This window comes from Mya arenaria, chromosome 3, assembly GCF_026914265.1.
Source record: "Mya arenaria isolate MELC-2E11 chromosome 3, ASM2691426v1".
Lineage (NCBI taxonomy): Eukaryota > Metazoa > Mollusca > Bivalvia > Myida > Myidae > Mya > Mya arenaria.
The window spans coordinates 17,031,291-17,047,599 of NC_069124.1; the positions used below are offsets into that span (position 1 = coordinate 17,031,291).

General features: G+C 39.7%; 1 protein-coding gene across 7 annotated transcripts in view; it reads left to right on the plus strand.

Annotated features, from left to right (window-relative positions):
• Window positions 1-16,309, plus strand: part of LOC128227645 (sodium-dependent proline transporter-like) — a 34,211-nt gene that overhangs the window by 10,455 nt on the left and 7,447 nt on the right. For all 7 annotated transcript variants that reach the window (XM_052938373.1, XM_052938378.1, XM_052938374.1 and 4 more), the window contains exons 3-14: window positions 2,121-2,253; window positions 4,195-4,326; window positions 4,554-4,697; window positions 5,601-5,778; window positions 6,469-6,607; window positions 6,790-6,924; window positions 7,199-7,302; window positions 9,587-9,953; window positions 10,279-10,378; window positions 12,785-12,912; window positions 13,723-13,884; window positions 14,945-15,100. In XM_052938373.1, coding sequence (XP_052794333.1) covers window positions 2,121-2,253; window positions 4,195-4,326; window positions 4,554-4,697; window positions 5,601-5,778; window positions 6,469-6,607; window positions 6,790-6,924; window positions 7,199-7,302; window positions 9,587-9,953; window positions 10,279-10,378; window positions 12,785-12,912; window positions 13,723-13,884; window positions 14,945-15,100 — 1,878 coding nt within the window. The remainder of the gene's footprint in view (window positions 1-2,120; window positions 2,254-4,194; window positions 4,327-4,553; window positions 4,698-5,600; window positions 5,779-6,468; window positions 6,608-6,789; window positions 6,925-7,198; window positions 7,303-9,586; window positions 9,954-10,278; window positions 10,379-12,784; window positions 12,913-13,722; window positions 13,885-14,944; window positions 15,101-16,309) is intronic.

A 16,309-nucleotide genomic window follows, 5' to 3' on the forward strand; every position in this document is an offset into this window, starting at 1 on the left:
TTATACTACATCTTACATTTGCGAATTCGTTTGTATAACTAGATCTCCTGCTTGACAACATATATGGTGTAAACTCACTTTGTGTATTAAAGATACTTGTTATTCGGCCAAGTGTGCATCGTACCTGCACTGCAGAAGCCGTTGAACATTTATAAACAACATTGAATTATAAACCATTTGTCCATGAAATGTTAGGTTGTGCAAATCAAGTGCGCATTAGATGGTAGACTTTCATATTCAAGTATACTAGACAACAGATTCGTTGAAATTGCTGTGTTTAAGATACAAATCTTTGTATATATAGGTGGCCTTGTATCTATTTAAATCGGTATTAAAATGCCAGTGGCCATTTCACTGTCCAGCAGTTTATGGACCAATAACGGCTCGGTCAAGTTCACGGTAGCCGTATAAACAGCTTAAAATATCTAACAATTGTGAATTCAATCCTAACCACAAACATGAAACAGTAGGAACTGTTTACACAGTGTTAGACTTCCAACATAAATAGTGTAAATATTGGTGTAGTCTTTGTTCGCCTACCTGATACATGTACTTAAATAAAAAAAAACGTTCTGTCTGTAAAGGGACAAAATATAGATTAATGTTTTTTTATTCTAATGCATTATTTTTACTATAATAAATGAACCAACATGATTTGTGTAAAGATAGAAAAATATAAGCGTTATTTTGACGTTTTTTTATGCCCCCGAAGGTGGGCATATTAAAATCGCACCGTCCGTCCGTCCGTCCGTCCGTCCGGCTCTGTAACTTTCCCTTGTATGGACAGATTTTAAAATAACTTGCCAAATGTGTTCCACATACCAAGACGACGTGTGGCATGCAAGACCCGTGTCCCTACCTCAAAGGTCAAGGTCACACTTAGTGTTTATTCACAATGGAGTGCTGTATACAAGGACATAGGGTATAGGTTGTCGTGTCCGGGCTGTAACTTTCCCTTGTATGGCCAGATTTTAAAATAACTTGCTACATGTGTTCCACATACGAAGACGACGTGTCCTGTGCAAGACCCATGTCCCTACCTCTAAGGTGAAAGATACACTAAGTGTTTATTCACAAGGGAATTCTGAATATAAGGACATAACAGTGTAGGTTGTCAAGTATGGGTGGTATTTTTTATGCTCAGAGGAAATTTAAAATAACTTGCCATATGTATTTGACACATAAAGGCAAGATCAATTTTTCATGTACTGACCTTGTTCGTAGGTCAATGTCACATTCGGGGGCATTCGTCACATACTGTGACAGCTCTTGTTTACTGGGGAATTTGTGGCCACGTATATATTAATGACCCCCCCCCCCCCCGATTATACAAACAATTTTTTTCTCAGTACACAAATCAAATGTTTTTGTTTTGTTTGAATCATTAAAGCCAATTGAATAAAACATTATAATATATTAACCCATGGCATCAACCTATTGTGTGCCCCTTTAGAGGGATATATCATATCAACCCATCTTGTTTGTTGTTGTTTTTTTGGGGGGTGGGGGTCCTTTAAGGTACGTTTACTCCCATGTCGGAACAGTAACAAGACGGCGGAGCATAACCGTGCTATAACTTATGTGCGGATAAAGTAAAACGCTCTCTATCTTGACATACGCTAGTTATTGTACGTTGTCCTTGACACCATGGTACAGCACAGCTTCTTCATGTACTACCCCCGTGATTGTAGTGATACGCACTGAAACCGTCGTGTATAATTTCAAAAACTTGGGTTGAGAAAGCAGTTACTATAACTAAAACAGGGGATTGAATAGCAAATATAATATTTAGTACTTAGTCTTGTCACGACATTTGTTCATGCATGTTTTGGTTCTCTCAGAAAAGCCTTTAACCTCATGTATTCATAACTAGGTAGGCAAGAAACGTTGTCTTCCTGTAGACCAGCGTTGACTAGGTGTAAACTTCGACATGGTTGTTTATGTAAGAACACCGAGCCGTTTGAATGAACGGAATTTAGTTGTGTTTGGTACGCATGGACACAACATATTGACAGTCGTTTCATCTCACTTCATGTAGCTATTATAGCTGACCAACTAATGGTCGTTACATTTTCTGGTTGTATGTACTACAACATTATTAAGTTCTGACTTATTTACAGGGTTTGGAAGATGAGAACGAGGAGCGAGGAAACTGGTCGGGGCGCTTCGACTTCTTCCTCAGTTGCCTTGGTTACGCCGTGGGGCTTGGCAACGTGTGGAGGTTCCCCTACCTCTGCTATAAGAACGGAGGCGGTGAGTGTGTGTGTGTGTGGGGGGGGGGGGGGGGTAGTTTGCCTGATATAAGCTTATCTGGTTTATGAAGAAAACGTCGATATATTGTTACAGCCTGGCGTCATCGTCGGCGCTGTGCAAACTATTTAAGTTTGGCCATTACTAAAAAAACATTTATTATTCTAACATGAAACTTGTTAGATATGTTGCAGGATTCGATGGTCACATTTGTAATCAGGTCCATAACTTATTGTCGATTAATCCCTCTTTCGACCGAAAACAACAACATAAAGCGTTGGTGTGTATGCATTCGTAAACTTTTAATGTTACAGATAAAAATATGTATGGAAGGGCAATCGTAACAACTCGGCCATCTCTGGCAAGCTTCGAGATATCCTGATGGATACTGGCCGAGCTGTTCCGATTGTTCGAAGGACTGGTAACACTTGATTAACAACATCTTTATTAAATATTGGTTAGTAGTTGGTAATAATTCGTTCGAAGGATTTACACGTTTTTAAGGAAAAATGATTTCATTCATTTCGCCGCCCTTTTGTATTTTCGGTCAAAATCGAATTAAATAAATTACATTGGTGTGGACCAAGAGATACTTTACGTTCTCGCCTTTCCCTGAATGTACTAAGATAAAGAGTGAAATTTAGCGCCATTAACTATTTAGACATTAGATCATATTCCATAACCTTACGGAGATCGACAATTTGATGGGGTCACAATCATTATAATTATAGTTATCTATCATACCAATTCTCACTATATCAATTTTCACAGACAAACATAAACTATTTAAATGCTTATGCAACCGAATGGATATTCAAACTGTTCTATACCAGTATTTAACTGTTCTACATATCGCTTTGCGCATGAAACTTTATATTTGACTGCATTCCGCAACCAAATATTGGATTGCTGTTTCGTAACCAACCGTTTTTGTAACCAAAGTGTTTCGTAACAAAATGTGTCAACAAGTATTTCGACTATTTTTGTAAATGTTTTAGCATACAGCCTTAGTGTCTAAATTTTATATTCGTTGCACAAGCGCTCGTTTGTTGTTTGCACCCCACCCCCACCCCGACCTAAGACAACAACAACAACAACAACAACAACAACAACAACAACAACAACAACAACAACAACAATAAACATCAAAAGCAAATAATTGTTATTGAACGCCTAAGAAAAATTGTTAAGAACAGTTTGAATTGTTTCATTTTGTTATTGATTAAAGCTTTTTATTTAATCGACATATCAACATAATACCTAAATGTAACAAGTTATTAAAGCTGCACTCTCACAGATATACTATTTTTACAACTTCTTTTATTTATTTTTTTGTCTTGGAAAGAACAACTTTTTGCGTAAAGATCTGCAAACCAATAATATAAGATTGCTGACAAAAAATCAGACCGTAGATTTTCATATTTCCGTTCGAAATTAAATGTCTTATGGCTTAAACCGTCACTAACAGTTTAAGAAAAATGCATTAAACATCAATTAATGACCTTAAATATTAAAAAATGCGATTTTGTCAGCAGTCTTTTATAACTGGTTTCCATGGATTTTCGGAAAGATTAGCTCGTTCTAAGACAAAAATTAAAAAAAAGTTTTCAAAACGTTCAATCTGTGAGAGTGCAGCTTTAAAGAGCTGCCTTAAACAATGAACATGTGTATGACTATGTGTGACGTCCACGAGCGTAGAAAATGGCACGTCATGCTATCCTTCCTGACTGTGGATCCTCTGTAATATAAGTTCATCCATCCAGTAGCACAACTCTTTGCTCTGTGGTATGCCTTAGTTGAATAGGGCGAGCAGAAATAGCAATATGTACCATATCCCACACATGTTCTATCGAATTTAGGTCCGGGGATCATGCTGGCAAGTAGTATTTACAAATAACACTACTCTGTCATGTGTAACTGATATTGATCTGTGTCCCGTTTCAGGCGCGTTCTTCATCCCGTACGCGATTATGTTGTTTTTTGTGGGTCTACCCATCTTCTTCATGGAGTTGTCCCTTGGCCAGTTCACGAGCTCCGGCCCCCTCACTTGCTGGAAGTACGCCCCGCTCTTTCAGGGTAAGACATCGTATAACGGTTAGGCACCACGGACTATATACATACTACATATGCCATGTCACTTTGTCAGTTCACCAGCTCCGGATTGCTCACTTGCAGCTAGTACCGCACGTCTCACTTTTCCAGAGTAAGATTAAGGGTTTTAATTAAAAAGTAACCACTTTTCTAACTCAGCCATATTTGAAATTTAAGCATATGTTTTTAAACACGACCCAATCTTCTTGCAGGTGTCGGCTTGGGTATGGTGGCCGTGTCGGCCATGGTGGCCATCTACTACAACATGATTATCGGCTGGTCCCTCTACTACCTGTTCGCCTCCTTCACGAGCGAGCTCCCGTGGGATAAGTGTAACCCGGAGTGGGCCACAAAAAGTACGTTCACCGCGATAGATTAGATTAAATGTACACTTCGATAGATTATAATAAATGTACACTTCGATAGATTATAATAAATGTACACTGCGAGTCATTATAGTCTCCGATATATTATAATAAAACATATCTTAAATAAAAAATACGCTGCTAAAAACAGTCGTAAAATGTCCGGAACCACTGCAAAACCTGCTCTCAGACTCAACATCACTTGCACTGCCATGGTTATAAGAATACTAAACTGAAAATATAAATATGCATGAGACAGGGATACAACAGAAAATCCCTGTATAGACATTCTGAGCCAAAGACTATTTTGAAATAGATGTTTTGTTTATCCAGTATCAGCGTCAAACGACCAGCTCAATACAAATGATAGACGAGGAAACCTCCTTATTTCCACTAATAACCAAGCCTATGCCTCATATTATCCTTATAATCATATACCGCATATATACATGCAATTCATACATGCAACACTTGCATTATCAACAAATGTATCAGACTATTGACTAAGGTGTAAACATTAACTTCCAAGAGTTCAAATGGTAAAACACTTGACTATCAGCCCGGGGGACACAAGTTCTATCCCCGACTCAGTACTTAAAAATACTATTTTCTGGTGGGGTTGGTTGCGTAGGCGCGTCAATAGGAGTCCAGTGTGTCAGTGCTGAAGGTCACCAGGGCATATCGTAGCTCTAACAAAGGTCACAACCTGTCCATTTACTATGCCCCACAATCTTAAACGAACCAGAGATACCCTAGTTATTGACGTGCACCAGTGTATAGCACAGTCACACGGGACCCCCGTTTAATGTCTCCCTCCTTTACTAGCGACCACTTGATAGACAGTCAAGTGTGTTACCATTAGACCATAGATCCACCCATGGTATTTTATTTCAGTGTGTATCGACTTCATCAAGAAGGCTGAGGACAAGATTGAATGCTACGCCAACGGCCTCGATCCACGTGACGACGGCGCCTGCTACGACCTGGGTGGGAACGTGACTATGATCTACGACCTCAAAATCGCCAAGGACCATGGAATTGAAAGGACGCTCCCATCTGAGGAATATCTCGAGTATGTGTTTTTGCCTTTGAGTCCGGCCTTTGATTAATATACAACAAAACCCCGTTGGCTCGAACTCGCCTGACTCGAACTCGATTGACTCGATCTCCTCGTTGGCTCAAACTTAATGCAAAGGACCAATTTCTAAAAAAAATTACTGAATATGAGAATTCCGGCTTGGCTCGAATTTCCCGCTTGGCTCGAATTTCCCGATGCTCGATGTTTTTTCGTCGATCCCTTTGGAGTTCGAGCCAAACGGGGTTCGACTATATTCGTTTGTATAAATAAAATATGCATGCGTTATGTTTTATCCTTTGGTGACATTAAATATTTGTAGTACTTGGTCGTTGAATTGGGAGGTCCAACATTGTAATACAAAACAATATGAGGTTCACGTAACAGTGGATTCGGCATTATTGTAAATAAGAAAAAGTAAGTGGTTTTAAAATAAAATCCAAAGACTTTTTATGGGCAAAGGTACTGTCAATAAGTTAGATAAATTTGGAGACAAAAGGGAGGTTATGGTGTTTCTGGCATATAGACCTTTCCAGTCATAACAACGTTTTACATAATTTGAAATCGCCCTTTAGGTACAAAAATGTCGGTTTAAAGTATATGCTGAGCGTATTGAATATTTGGTACGATGTTATAGTGTTAAACATTGCCAATAAAAGATGAACATACATTTTATTATTATTTTAGGTACAAAGCCCTCGGGAGCGGTCTCTCAACCGGACTTGGTGACCTGGGTCCTATCCGCTGGCAGATGGTTCTTTGCTACCTACTCGCCTTCATCTTCGTCGTCCTCGCCCTCTCCAAGTCCATCAAGTCTTCCGGAAAGGTCAGGCTGGTTTTATTTTGCTTTAAAAAACAACACCTAGGTATTTAAAAAATGACAATTTTGTCTGCTTTCCCAAAATACCTGACATATAACCGGAAGATCACGAGTATAGAGCGCAATGCATTGTGGGAAAGTCGATCACGTGATACGTACAGCACGGTTAAATTCCACTATGTTTCTAGGTTGTGTACTTTACGGCCACGTTCCCGTACGTCGTGTTGATCATCCTGTTTGTAAGAGGTCTTCTGTTGGACGGATACAAAGAGGGTATCGAATTCTACATTACCCCCGACCTCTCCAGACTCAGCGAATCAGTTGTAAGTAAAGTATCTTTATTTATGCCGTGATAGCCAGAAATTCGAATCATAATATTCTTACACGTTCAAAAATGAGTTCTCATGAAACTTTTTTGCACAAGTTCTTCCTGTTGATCGACTGATAAAAATGGCCTAGAGCTGGTGTTTTTTTGCTCTTAATTCATAAAGCAGAAGTTATTTTCAAAAGCTTTATAAAAATCTAACACCACACAAAGGGTATTAAAATGCTGTGGACCCCGCAAGCTTTTCTCACCATGTATTCCCGGTCTTACAGATCTGGAAAGATGCCGCTGTGCAGATTTTCTTCTCTCTGTCTGCCTCATGGGGAGGTCTGATCGCCCTTGCCTCCTACAACAGGTTCCACAACGATGCCCTCAGGTACGCATAAATCTATGCATCCTCGGCACCCCAGCGTATCATAACCTATATGATACCCTGGGCAAATCAGCCGTAAAAATCTCGTACTCATGAATAATTAATAAGGTGAAATCCAGCCGTTTGATTGGTCGCATGAGACACATCTCATGCGGTGCGGAAATGGCCGAGAAGTAAAAGGATGTAATCTCGGTTCGAAATAATCTAATGCTAAAGTGAAATAACTATGCGATCTACTTAAAGCGTAGTTAAATGTTCATATTTAAATATTGTAAACTGTCCATATACATCCGAGATTGTTTTCGATGGAAATTTCATGCATCGTGTGCCAACATGAGTGACTTTGCATGAGTAAATATGCCCCCCTTCGAAGAAGAGGGGTATATTGCTTTACACATGTCGGTCGGTCGGTCGGTTGGTCCGTCGGTAGACCAAAGCTTGTCCGAGTGATAACTCAACAATTTCTGGACGTATGGTCATCAAACTTGAAGGTTGGGCCTGACCAGCAGATGACCTCTATTGATTTTAGGGCTCATCGGGTCAAAGGTCAAGGTCACAGTGACCTTTAATCGTAAATATTTTTAAAGCTTGTCCGAGTGATAACTCATCAATGCCTAGATCTATGGTAATCAAACTTGATAAGGAAGTTGGGCCTGACCAGTAGATGACCCCTATTGTTTTTGGGGATCAGCGGGCCAAAGGTCAAGGTCACAGTGACCTTGAATGATAAAAGGTTGTCAGAATGATAACTCAACAATGCCTGCATACATGGCCCTCATACTTGACTTGGAGGTTGGGTCTGACCAGTAGATGACCCCTATTGTTTTGGGGGGTCATCGAACCAAAGGTCAAGGTCACAGTGACCTTGAATGGTCAAAGGTTGTCCGTGTGATAACTCAACAATGCCTAGACCTATGATCATCAAACTTGACTTGGAGGTTGGGTCTGACCAGTAGATGACCCCTATTGTTTTGGGAGTCATCTGGCCAAAGGTCAAGGTCACAGTGACCTTGAATGGTAAAAGGTTGTCCATGTGATAACTCGTTAATGCCTGCACCCATGGCCCTCAAACTTGGCTTGGAGGTTGGGCCTAACCAGAAGATGACCCCTATTGTTCTTGGGGGTCATCGGGCCAAAGGTCAAGGTCATAGTGACCTTGAATGGTAAAAGGTTGTCCGAGTGATAACTGGACAATGCCTGCACCCATGGCCCTCAAACTTGACTTGGAGGTTGGGCCTGACCAGTAGATGACTTCTATTGTTTTGGGGGGTCATTGGGCCAAAGGTCAAGGTCACAGTGACCTTGAATGGTAAAAGGTTGTCTGAGTGATAACTCCACAATGCCTGCACCCATGGCCCTCAAACTTGACTTGGAGGTTGGACATGACCAGTAAATGACCCCTATTGTTTGGGGGGGGGGGGTCATTGGGCCAAAGGTCAAGTCACAGTGACCTTGAATGGTAAAAGGTTATCCGAGTGATAACTCGACAATGCCTGCACCCATGGCCCTCAAACTTGACTTGTAGGTTGGGTCTGACCAGTAAATGACCCCTATTGATATTAGGGATCAAAGGTCAAGGTCACAGTGATCTTGATAGTACACTCGACAATTCCTGGACCTATGGCCCTCAAACTTGACATGAAGGTTGGGCCTGACCAATAGATGACCCCTCTTGACTTTTGGGGTCATCGGGCCAAGGTCAAGGTCACAGTAACCTTAGACGCAAAAAATTAACAAATCTTCTACCAGTGATATCTCAACAATGCCTGAATCTATGTTCATCAAACTTGACATGGAAGTTGGGCCTAAACAGGAGATGACCCTTATTGATTTTATGAGTCCTTGGGTCAAAGGTCAAGTTCACAGTGACCTTGAATGCGAAAATGTTTCTAGTGATAACTCGACAATGCCTGCACCCATGGCCCTTAAACCTGACTTGGAGTTATGTCTGACCTGTAAATGACCCCTTATGGTTTTAGGGGTCATCGGGTCAAAGGTCAAGGTCACAGTCTGTGTGATAACTTGTCAATGCTTGCACCCATGGCCCTCAAACTTGACATTTAGAATTTTAGTGACCAGCTGATGGATTTTGAGGTCATAGAGTCAAAGGTGTCATTTCGGTCCATGCATATTTCATTCAATTGTACATATAATCCGGACAACATGGCGCTCAGGGGGGGGGGGGGGCATAATGTTTGACAAACATCTCTTGTTTTTATTATTTTCACAATCGTTGTCAAATAAAAAACAAGCATTTTAAACTAAACATACTATATTGTACTTGCAGGGACTCCATCGTCGTGGCCATCGGAAACTGCCTTACCAGTGTGTTTGCCGGTTTCGTCATCTTTTCCTACATCGGCTCGCTCTCGAAAGTGCTTGGCGTGCCAATTGAGGATGTCGCCAAATCTGGACCATCCCTTGCGTTTGTTGTGTACCCTTACGCCGTAACGCAGCTGCCCGGGGCCCCCTTCTGGGCGATTCTGTTCTTCATGATGTTGCTCACTCTGGGTGTGGACTCACAGTTTGTGCTGGTGGAGACGGTCACAACGGCGCTCATGGACCGCTTCCCGAAGCTGCGCGCCTACAAGCTGCTCACCGTCATGATTCTATGCGTTATATTTTTCCTGCTTGGCCTTACTCTCACCACAAATGTAAGTTCTGAAAGTGTTTTGATTTGTAAAAATGTGTCGTTTTTTAAAGTATTCAAATAGTTTCAGAAAATAATATTGATGCATATAAAAGGGTTCTTTAATGTGTTGTGTCCGTATGTTTTTTTATAATCCGCATAGATGTAATCTATCTACAGACCTTTGCTATATTCGCTCTTGTCAATAGCATCATCGACCCTTTTCATATATTAAGGTGACTTCTAGTTTTCTACATCTGACTATTAAAGTTATTCCACTTGCGTTAAGTCGCATACAACATTGCAAAACTATGACATCATACAAACAAACCCTCGTCCCTATATTTCAGGGCGGTATATACATGTTAGAAGTGATGGACACATACGCGGGTGGCTGGAACATCATGTTTATCGCCATCTGCGAATGTATCTCCCTCTGCTACGTTTACGGTGAGTTAAATACCATGTGGATATGTTAAGTGTAACCATTGTCACTAGCAGCTGTGATAATCCTGACTGTCAGTTAGTGTATACCACGTAATAAATTACGTCATAAATGCTACGTCGGAAGGCAACATTTTGCTTCGAATGAAGAATGCCCTTTGTTTGTTTTTAAAATGTCGTAGTAAAAGAAAAGTTATCTTTAATTTAAATCTTCATTTTAAGCAAAATTGCCTTATGACGTAGCATATATGACATAATTTATCACGTGGTATACACACTGACTATACGAACGTTTCATATGCTGCCTGTTCGCCATTTACAGTCATGACTAAATATGTCATAAAACCTAAACACTAGGCATTTAAACAGGCTGCCAAGGACTATTTGATACAAACGTGTGTTTAATTTGCATGAAACCTTGTTTTACTACATGCCTAATACAGATTTATCTTTTCGTAAACATTTGTTTGATGAAAAATTATACTGAATGGTAAAGATTGTATGAAATTTTAAAATAGTTTATATGTAAAATAAGACGACTAAAAGTGGATTATTTGTTAATTATGTGTATCATAGAGTACGTAAACACAATTTGTATGATTCTCAGTCCAAGAGGTCACCCTTGGTGCCAATCGCTCGAATCAGGTTACTTGTAGCTCGATTGGCCAAAAATGCAATCCAAATACCAAGTAACTGTGATTGGGACAAGAATGTATTTAGTTTCAAAGAGCATCAGTATTGAGCCTATAATATAAGCGATTAGGTGTAGAAGGAAGATTGGACTATGTCACAAATTGGTTACTTATGGCATTTTAACTTTCTTTATAATTTAATCTTATTTTGTATGTAACCTTAAACAAAGTAGTTCTTTGGCAATTGAAGAGCTAAGCGGCCCTTTGGGTAGACATTGCCAGTGTGTGTATACCACGTGATAAATTGCGCCATATGTGCTACGTCGGAAGGCACAGGTGCTCGTCACAATGCTTGGATACAGTAATACATTTTTTTTATATTTTTAATATTTTTTTATTTTTAATATTTATTGTTTTTATTATTTATTTATTTAGGTCAAGATAGTGAATACATGTCATTCAAAAAAATATTCCACAATTTTTCATGAAAGAAAATTAGTTTAATATATAAATAATTATAAGGTGAACATGTGCAAAAAATGCATCAATTCCAAACGGACCTAATCAATAGAGCAAAGTTCCTAAAATAAATGAGATAATCTAATAGTTATTACTGTTCTGATAAGGTAAGGTTCCCATCTACAAGAAAAATATAACTCTTATGCTAGTAAGATTGACCTTTACGGCATATTTAAACAAAATGCACCGACCAGAAACTGAAATTCGCCATTTGAATTGAAACATAGGGCAGTCTACGCCGTTTACGGAGCCCCGCCTGAGGTCTTTTACCCGAGTTTGATTTAGGGTTAAGTTTCTTTAAACACTTCGACAAACCTTTTCACAATACGGCCGTCTGACGGACCATTGTCAAAACATTATTTTGGAAATGGGTTTGTCGAAGTGTTTGATGAAACTCATCACCTTATCAAACTTCGGTAATAAATCGGTCTTTAAGCGCCTTCCGACGTAGCATATACGACGAAATTTACCACGAGAGTAATACATATCGCTAAATATGTCACCGAAGCAAAGATAGTGCTCCCTGCTGAACATACCGCTGCATAGAATAATAAGTAAAACCATGAAAACGCTCAATAGCAAAGATCTCTGATGAACCTCAACTTAAGGTAGTGTAAACGTGTATAATGTTCGTCTCACACCTTTGAAGCTAGAGGTCTAAGCTCCGAGAGCCTTTTCATGACCCCTTAATAAGAAAACCTGGCCCCAGTTTCTCGAAACTTCTGAAGTCCCTTATATCAGGATTAAGCTTATCTCAATATTTTTTCTTTGTTTTAATTCGCGTAATATTAACTTCATTAATAGTAATAATACTTTAAATAGGAATTACTATTATGATTATCATAAAAAACATATTTTATTTACGAAAATCACATTTAAGTAACTATGTGTTTTGTATTATTGAAATAAGCTACTTAATCTTAAGCTTATTTATAAGTAGTTTTAAGACATTTGGGCCAGTACTGTTTTTTACCCAAACACATATCTTGTAATCTTTTTTAATGGAAAACTACGAAAAAGCTGCGAAAAGTAAATTAATTGTTAACTATGTGGTACAAAGGTTAGTTATATTCAATGGATTGTACACATCGACACCAAGTTTATGTCAGTTTTCGACAATTTTCTTTTCTTTTTTTCGCTATTTCATCATACGTAGTATAGCCCTTTTAAAGCTGTCTATATTATGTGGCTCAGTTGAATACAATAAACTACGGAGCATACCAAGGAACTTAACTTGAGAGGGGTGTCATTATTCCTACAGGTATCCGCCGATTCCTGGTTGACATCGAGACGATGATTGGCGCGCAGGTGTGCGGCTTCTGTCCCTTCTTCGTGTGCAAATACTGGTGGGCCCTCAACTGGTGCGTTCTAACACCAGCCGGCGTTCTTGTAAGTAAAGGAGAGGTGGTTGTGGTGGTTGAGGGGGTGAGGGGGTAGGTCATTTTGACTCCCTATTCCTTGTGGTTAGCTGGTCTATTTTTCGAAGTAAAGGGTCTAGTTATTGCTATAGTCCGTTGTGGAAATACTTTAAACTAAGTATTCAAATTAAACTTGGTACATAGTCATTACCAGTGATAATACGTGGATCTGCAACAAGTCTCATAAATCTATCTAAAAACTGTTTTGGAGTTGAACCCATTGAACGACTTGTTGGGGATAACAAAAGCCTTTGAAATTGTAAAATACATGTGATATACAGGTCGCACAACACATATTTGTATTTCTAGTGTTTCTTACTTTGTAGAAATAAAACAAATAACTGTTTGCGCTTAGGCGATCTCCCCTATCTCTTAGATATTTGAAATAATTCTAAACAAATGTTTTTTAGTTTTCTCCAAAGTTTCGGAGCCACTTGTAATCATGATTTATTAGACAACAACACACGGTAACACAATCATTTTTCCCCATTCTAACTTGAATAAATGAAAAAAAAATCGGCATTTTATTTTGTTTTCGTCAAGTTGCAACATAACGGAGAAACACTATGTGACGTCCTAGTGTGCTTTCTATCCAGTCCGCTCGTTGTTTTCATATCTGATTGCGTAAATAACAAGGATAGTTGTTTCTTTCGTGTTGCAAAAAAACAACAAACCGTTATAGTGTTGGTATGTAACACAGAGTTGTACTACTCTGGTGATACGTGTGCGTTGCATACCTCACTGGCAATATGTTAAACCGTAACATGTATATGTTTTACAGTTCATCATGATCTTCTCGTGGGTGAAGTACACAGACATGGAGGGTGACGAGTACCCCGAGTGGGCGGACGCCATTGGCTGGCTCATGACCATGACCGTTATCGTGTGTATCATAGGCGGCGCCCTCTACGCCATTTGCTCAGCACCAGGATCCATTGGGGAGGTCAGTATTTCGCGTGTGTGTGGGGGGGGGGGGGATGCATTGGCAGTGTAATCTGGAATAGAAGAAATTTGGCGGATGGGGTAATCGGGGGCGACAGGTTAGGGTGCAAAGCAGTGCTCACTGCCAACGCTTTATATGAACACGGTTTGTCTGATAATGATATTTGTACCATGACCACTTTTAAACATAACACTATAACCTATATTTACAGCCAATGAAATCGCCTATCGACCTTCGAATAAGTCCCACGTTTAAACATCTAACGCCTTAACATAGATGACGCGATAAATTGGTTCCCCGCCAGATGAAGATATGTCATAACCTCAGTCAGTGACTACGTAAGAAGGGATCCGCTCGCTCTGCCTTCTCACCTTTTAAGACTTTGTTCTAAAATATGTTCTAAATTTCACATACTGAACGAATGTATGTAGTTCAAATATATACATGTATTGTCATCAAGTTACAAGACCTTTAAGTTATGTTCTCCTTACCTGATCACATTTCTATGACCCGTGTACTGAATGGTACAATGGACATGACATTCAACGTATAAACTTGAAGTGCTCATCCAAGGCTGGTACGGGCACCGCACGGTTTTTTTACCCAATTCGTTCGACCTTAATATACCCTATTTGTGGGTATTATTTCGCTTTGTCACCATTTGCCTGTTGATATGGATCGTATGTCTTATTTTATGGTTTTAGTTGTCTGCTTCAACTCGTCTCACTCTTTTCCTACATGTATTTTAACTAGTATACTATGTCTTTTGAAATAAATTTAATACTTAATAGGCAATTGTAAGGTTAAAGAAGACACCGAGGGGTTAAGTGTGATGATATTGTTTACCTTATAGAATGCATATTTTCTCTCTTTTTTGCCTTTTTGACCCCCCCCCCCCACCAAAACCGACAAAAACAAACAGTGGCCATAAATATTGTACAAGTTAACTTTGACCGGTTGAGGGGTAAAATGTCAACATTAAATGCATACCGGCAATCCATGAATGAATTTTATTTTCAAGAGAATGCTTTATTGCATGCAATGGTTGCTACCTTTTCAGAAACTTCGTCATGCTACCAGTCCTACAGTTGAGTGGGGTCCCGCCCTTGTCAAGCACCGCAAACTGGTCGCCAAGTATGTTCCTGGCTTCGTCGTGGACCCATGGGGCAAGGGGGATGAAGAAGCAGCTGTCAACCCGAACGATATTGGGCTCCAGGTGAGTCGCCATTTTGTGTGACGTCACTAAATATATGACGTCATATAATTTCTACATCTGATTGCTTTCTATTCGTTTTAAGAACGACAATCTCGAATACTTTTATGGTTATTTAAATTACAACTAGGTTAACTGTGAGCTTAAAGGGGTTGAATATTTTGTTCAATTATTTTTCCTGAATTCGGTCGTTCTTTAAACGGATGAATAGTAGTGCGTGAACAACGCTTTAACATGTACTATTAACACTTTGTGATTTCAAAAAGATATGCAAACTAAGGTCATTGATGAAGTCGAAATTCTATGATTGACGAATTAGATAAATTATCATTACAGTTGAAACCCGTTGGCTCGATATCGCTTGACTCGATTTCCTCGTTTGCTCGAACTTAATGTATTATTACTATAGGAGCGATTATTTTTACTCAGTTTAGGCATTGCCGCTTGGCTCGATATTCGCGAGGCTCGAAGTATTTTGGCCGGTCCCTGGGATAGCGAGCCAACGGGTTTCGACTGTACATTCAATAACCTGTTATGAACTTTTGGATTGGATTGCATACAATGAATGTAACTTTTGAATTAAAATAGGACTTATACAAAGTCTTACAAACACATATTCCCTTTGATGTGCCGTTTGATATGTATAGTGGCTGTGTGTATCTTGCACTTAGGTGTATTTCTAATAGACGTACAGGTTCTTTTGTTTCACTGTCTTTTTAACATGCATAGTATTAGCTCAAGTCCTTTTAGCTCATTAACAGACGAGAATACGCCTATTTGATTAATAACAGACGAGTAAACAGTAACTGTCATAGCTTGTACGCACCTTTGTTAATTGTAATGCACCAGTCAATTGTAACCACGCCTCAGGTCCGGGGGTTTACCGGGGATAGCGGGGAAAATGGGCCGTGTTTTACTCTCCATGTAAATCCGCATTGCCGAGTGAATGCGGTGGTTGTGTTTTCGCGCCGAAAATAGCGGGGAATATGCGTTACGGATGTCACCGGATTGCGGGGGCATTTAGCGGGGTTTTACCAGGAGTTTGTTTCCGCAGGGCGGGGATTTTACCTGGGATTGGCTGAACCGAAAGTCAAAGTCCTCGCTAATCCCCGGACATGGGGCGGGGGGGGGGGGGGTCCTTGTTACAATTCACTGGTGCATAAGCATCTTATTTATTAAGACATTTGTATAAATTATCTATCTCATAATTAC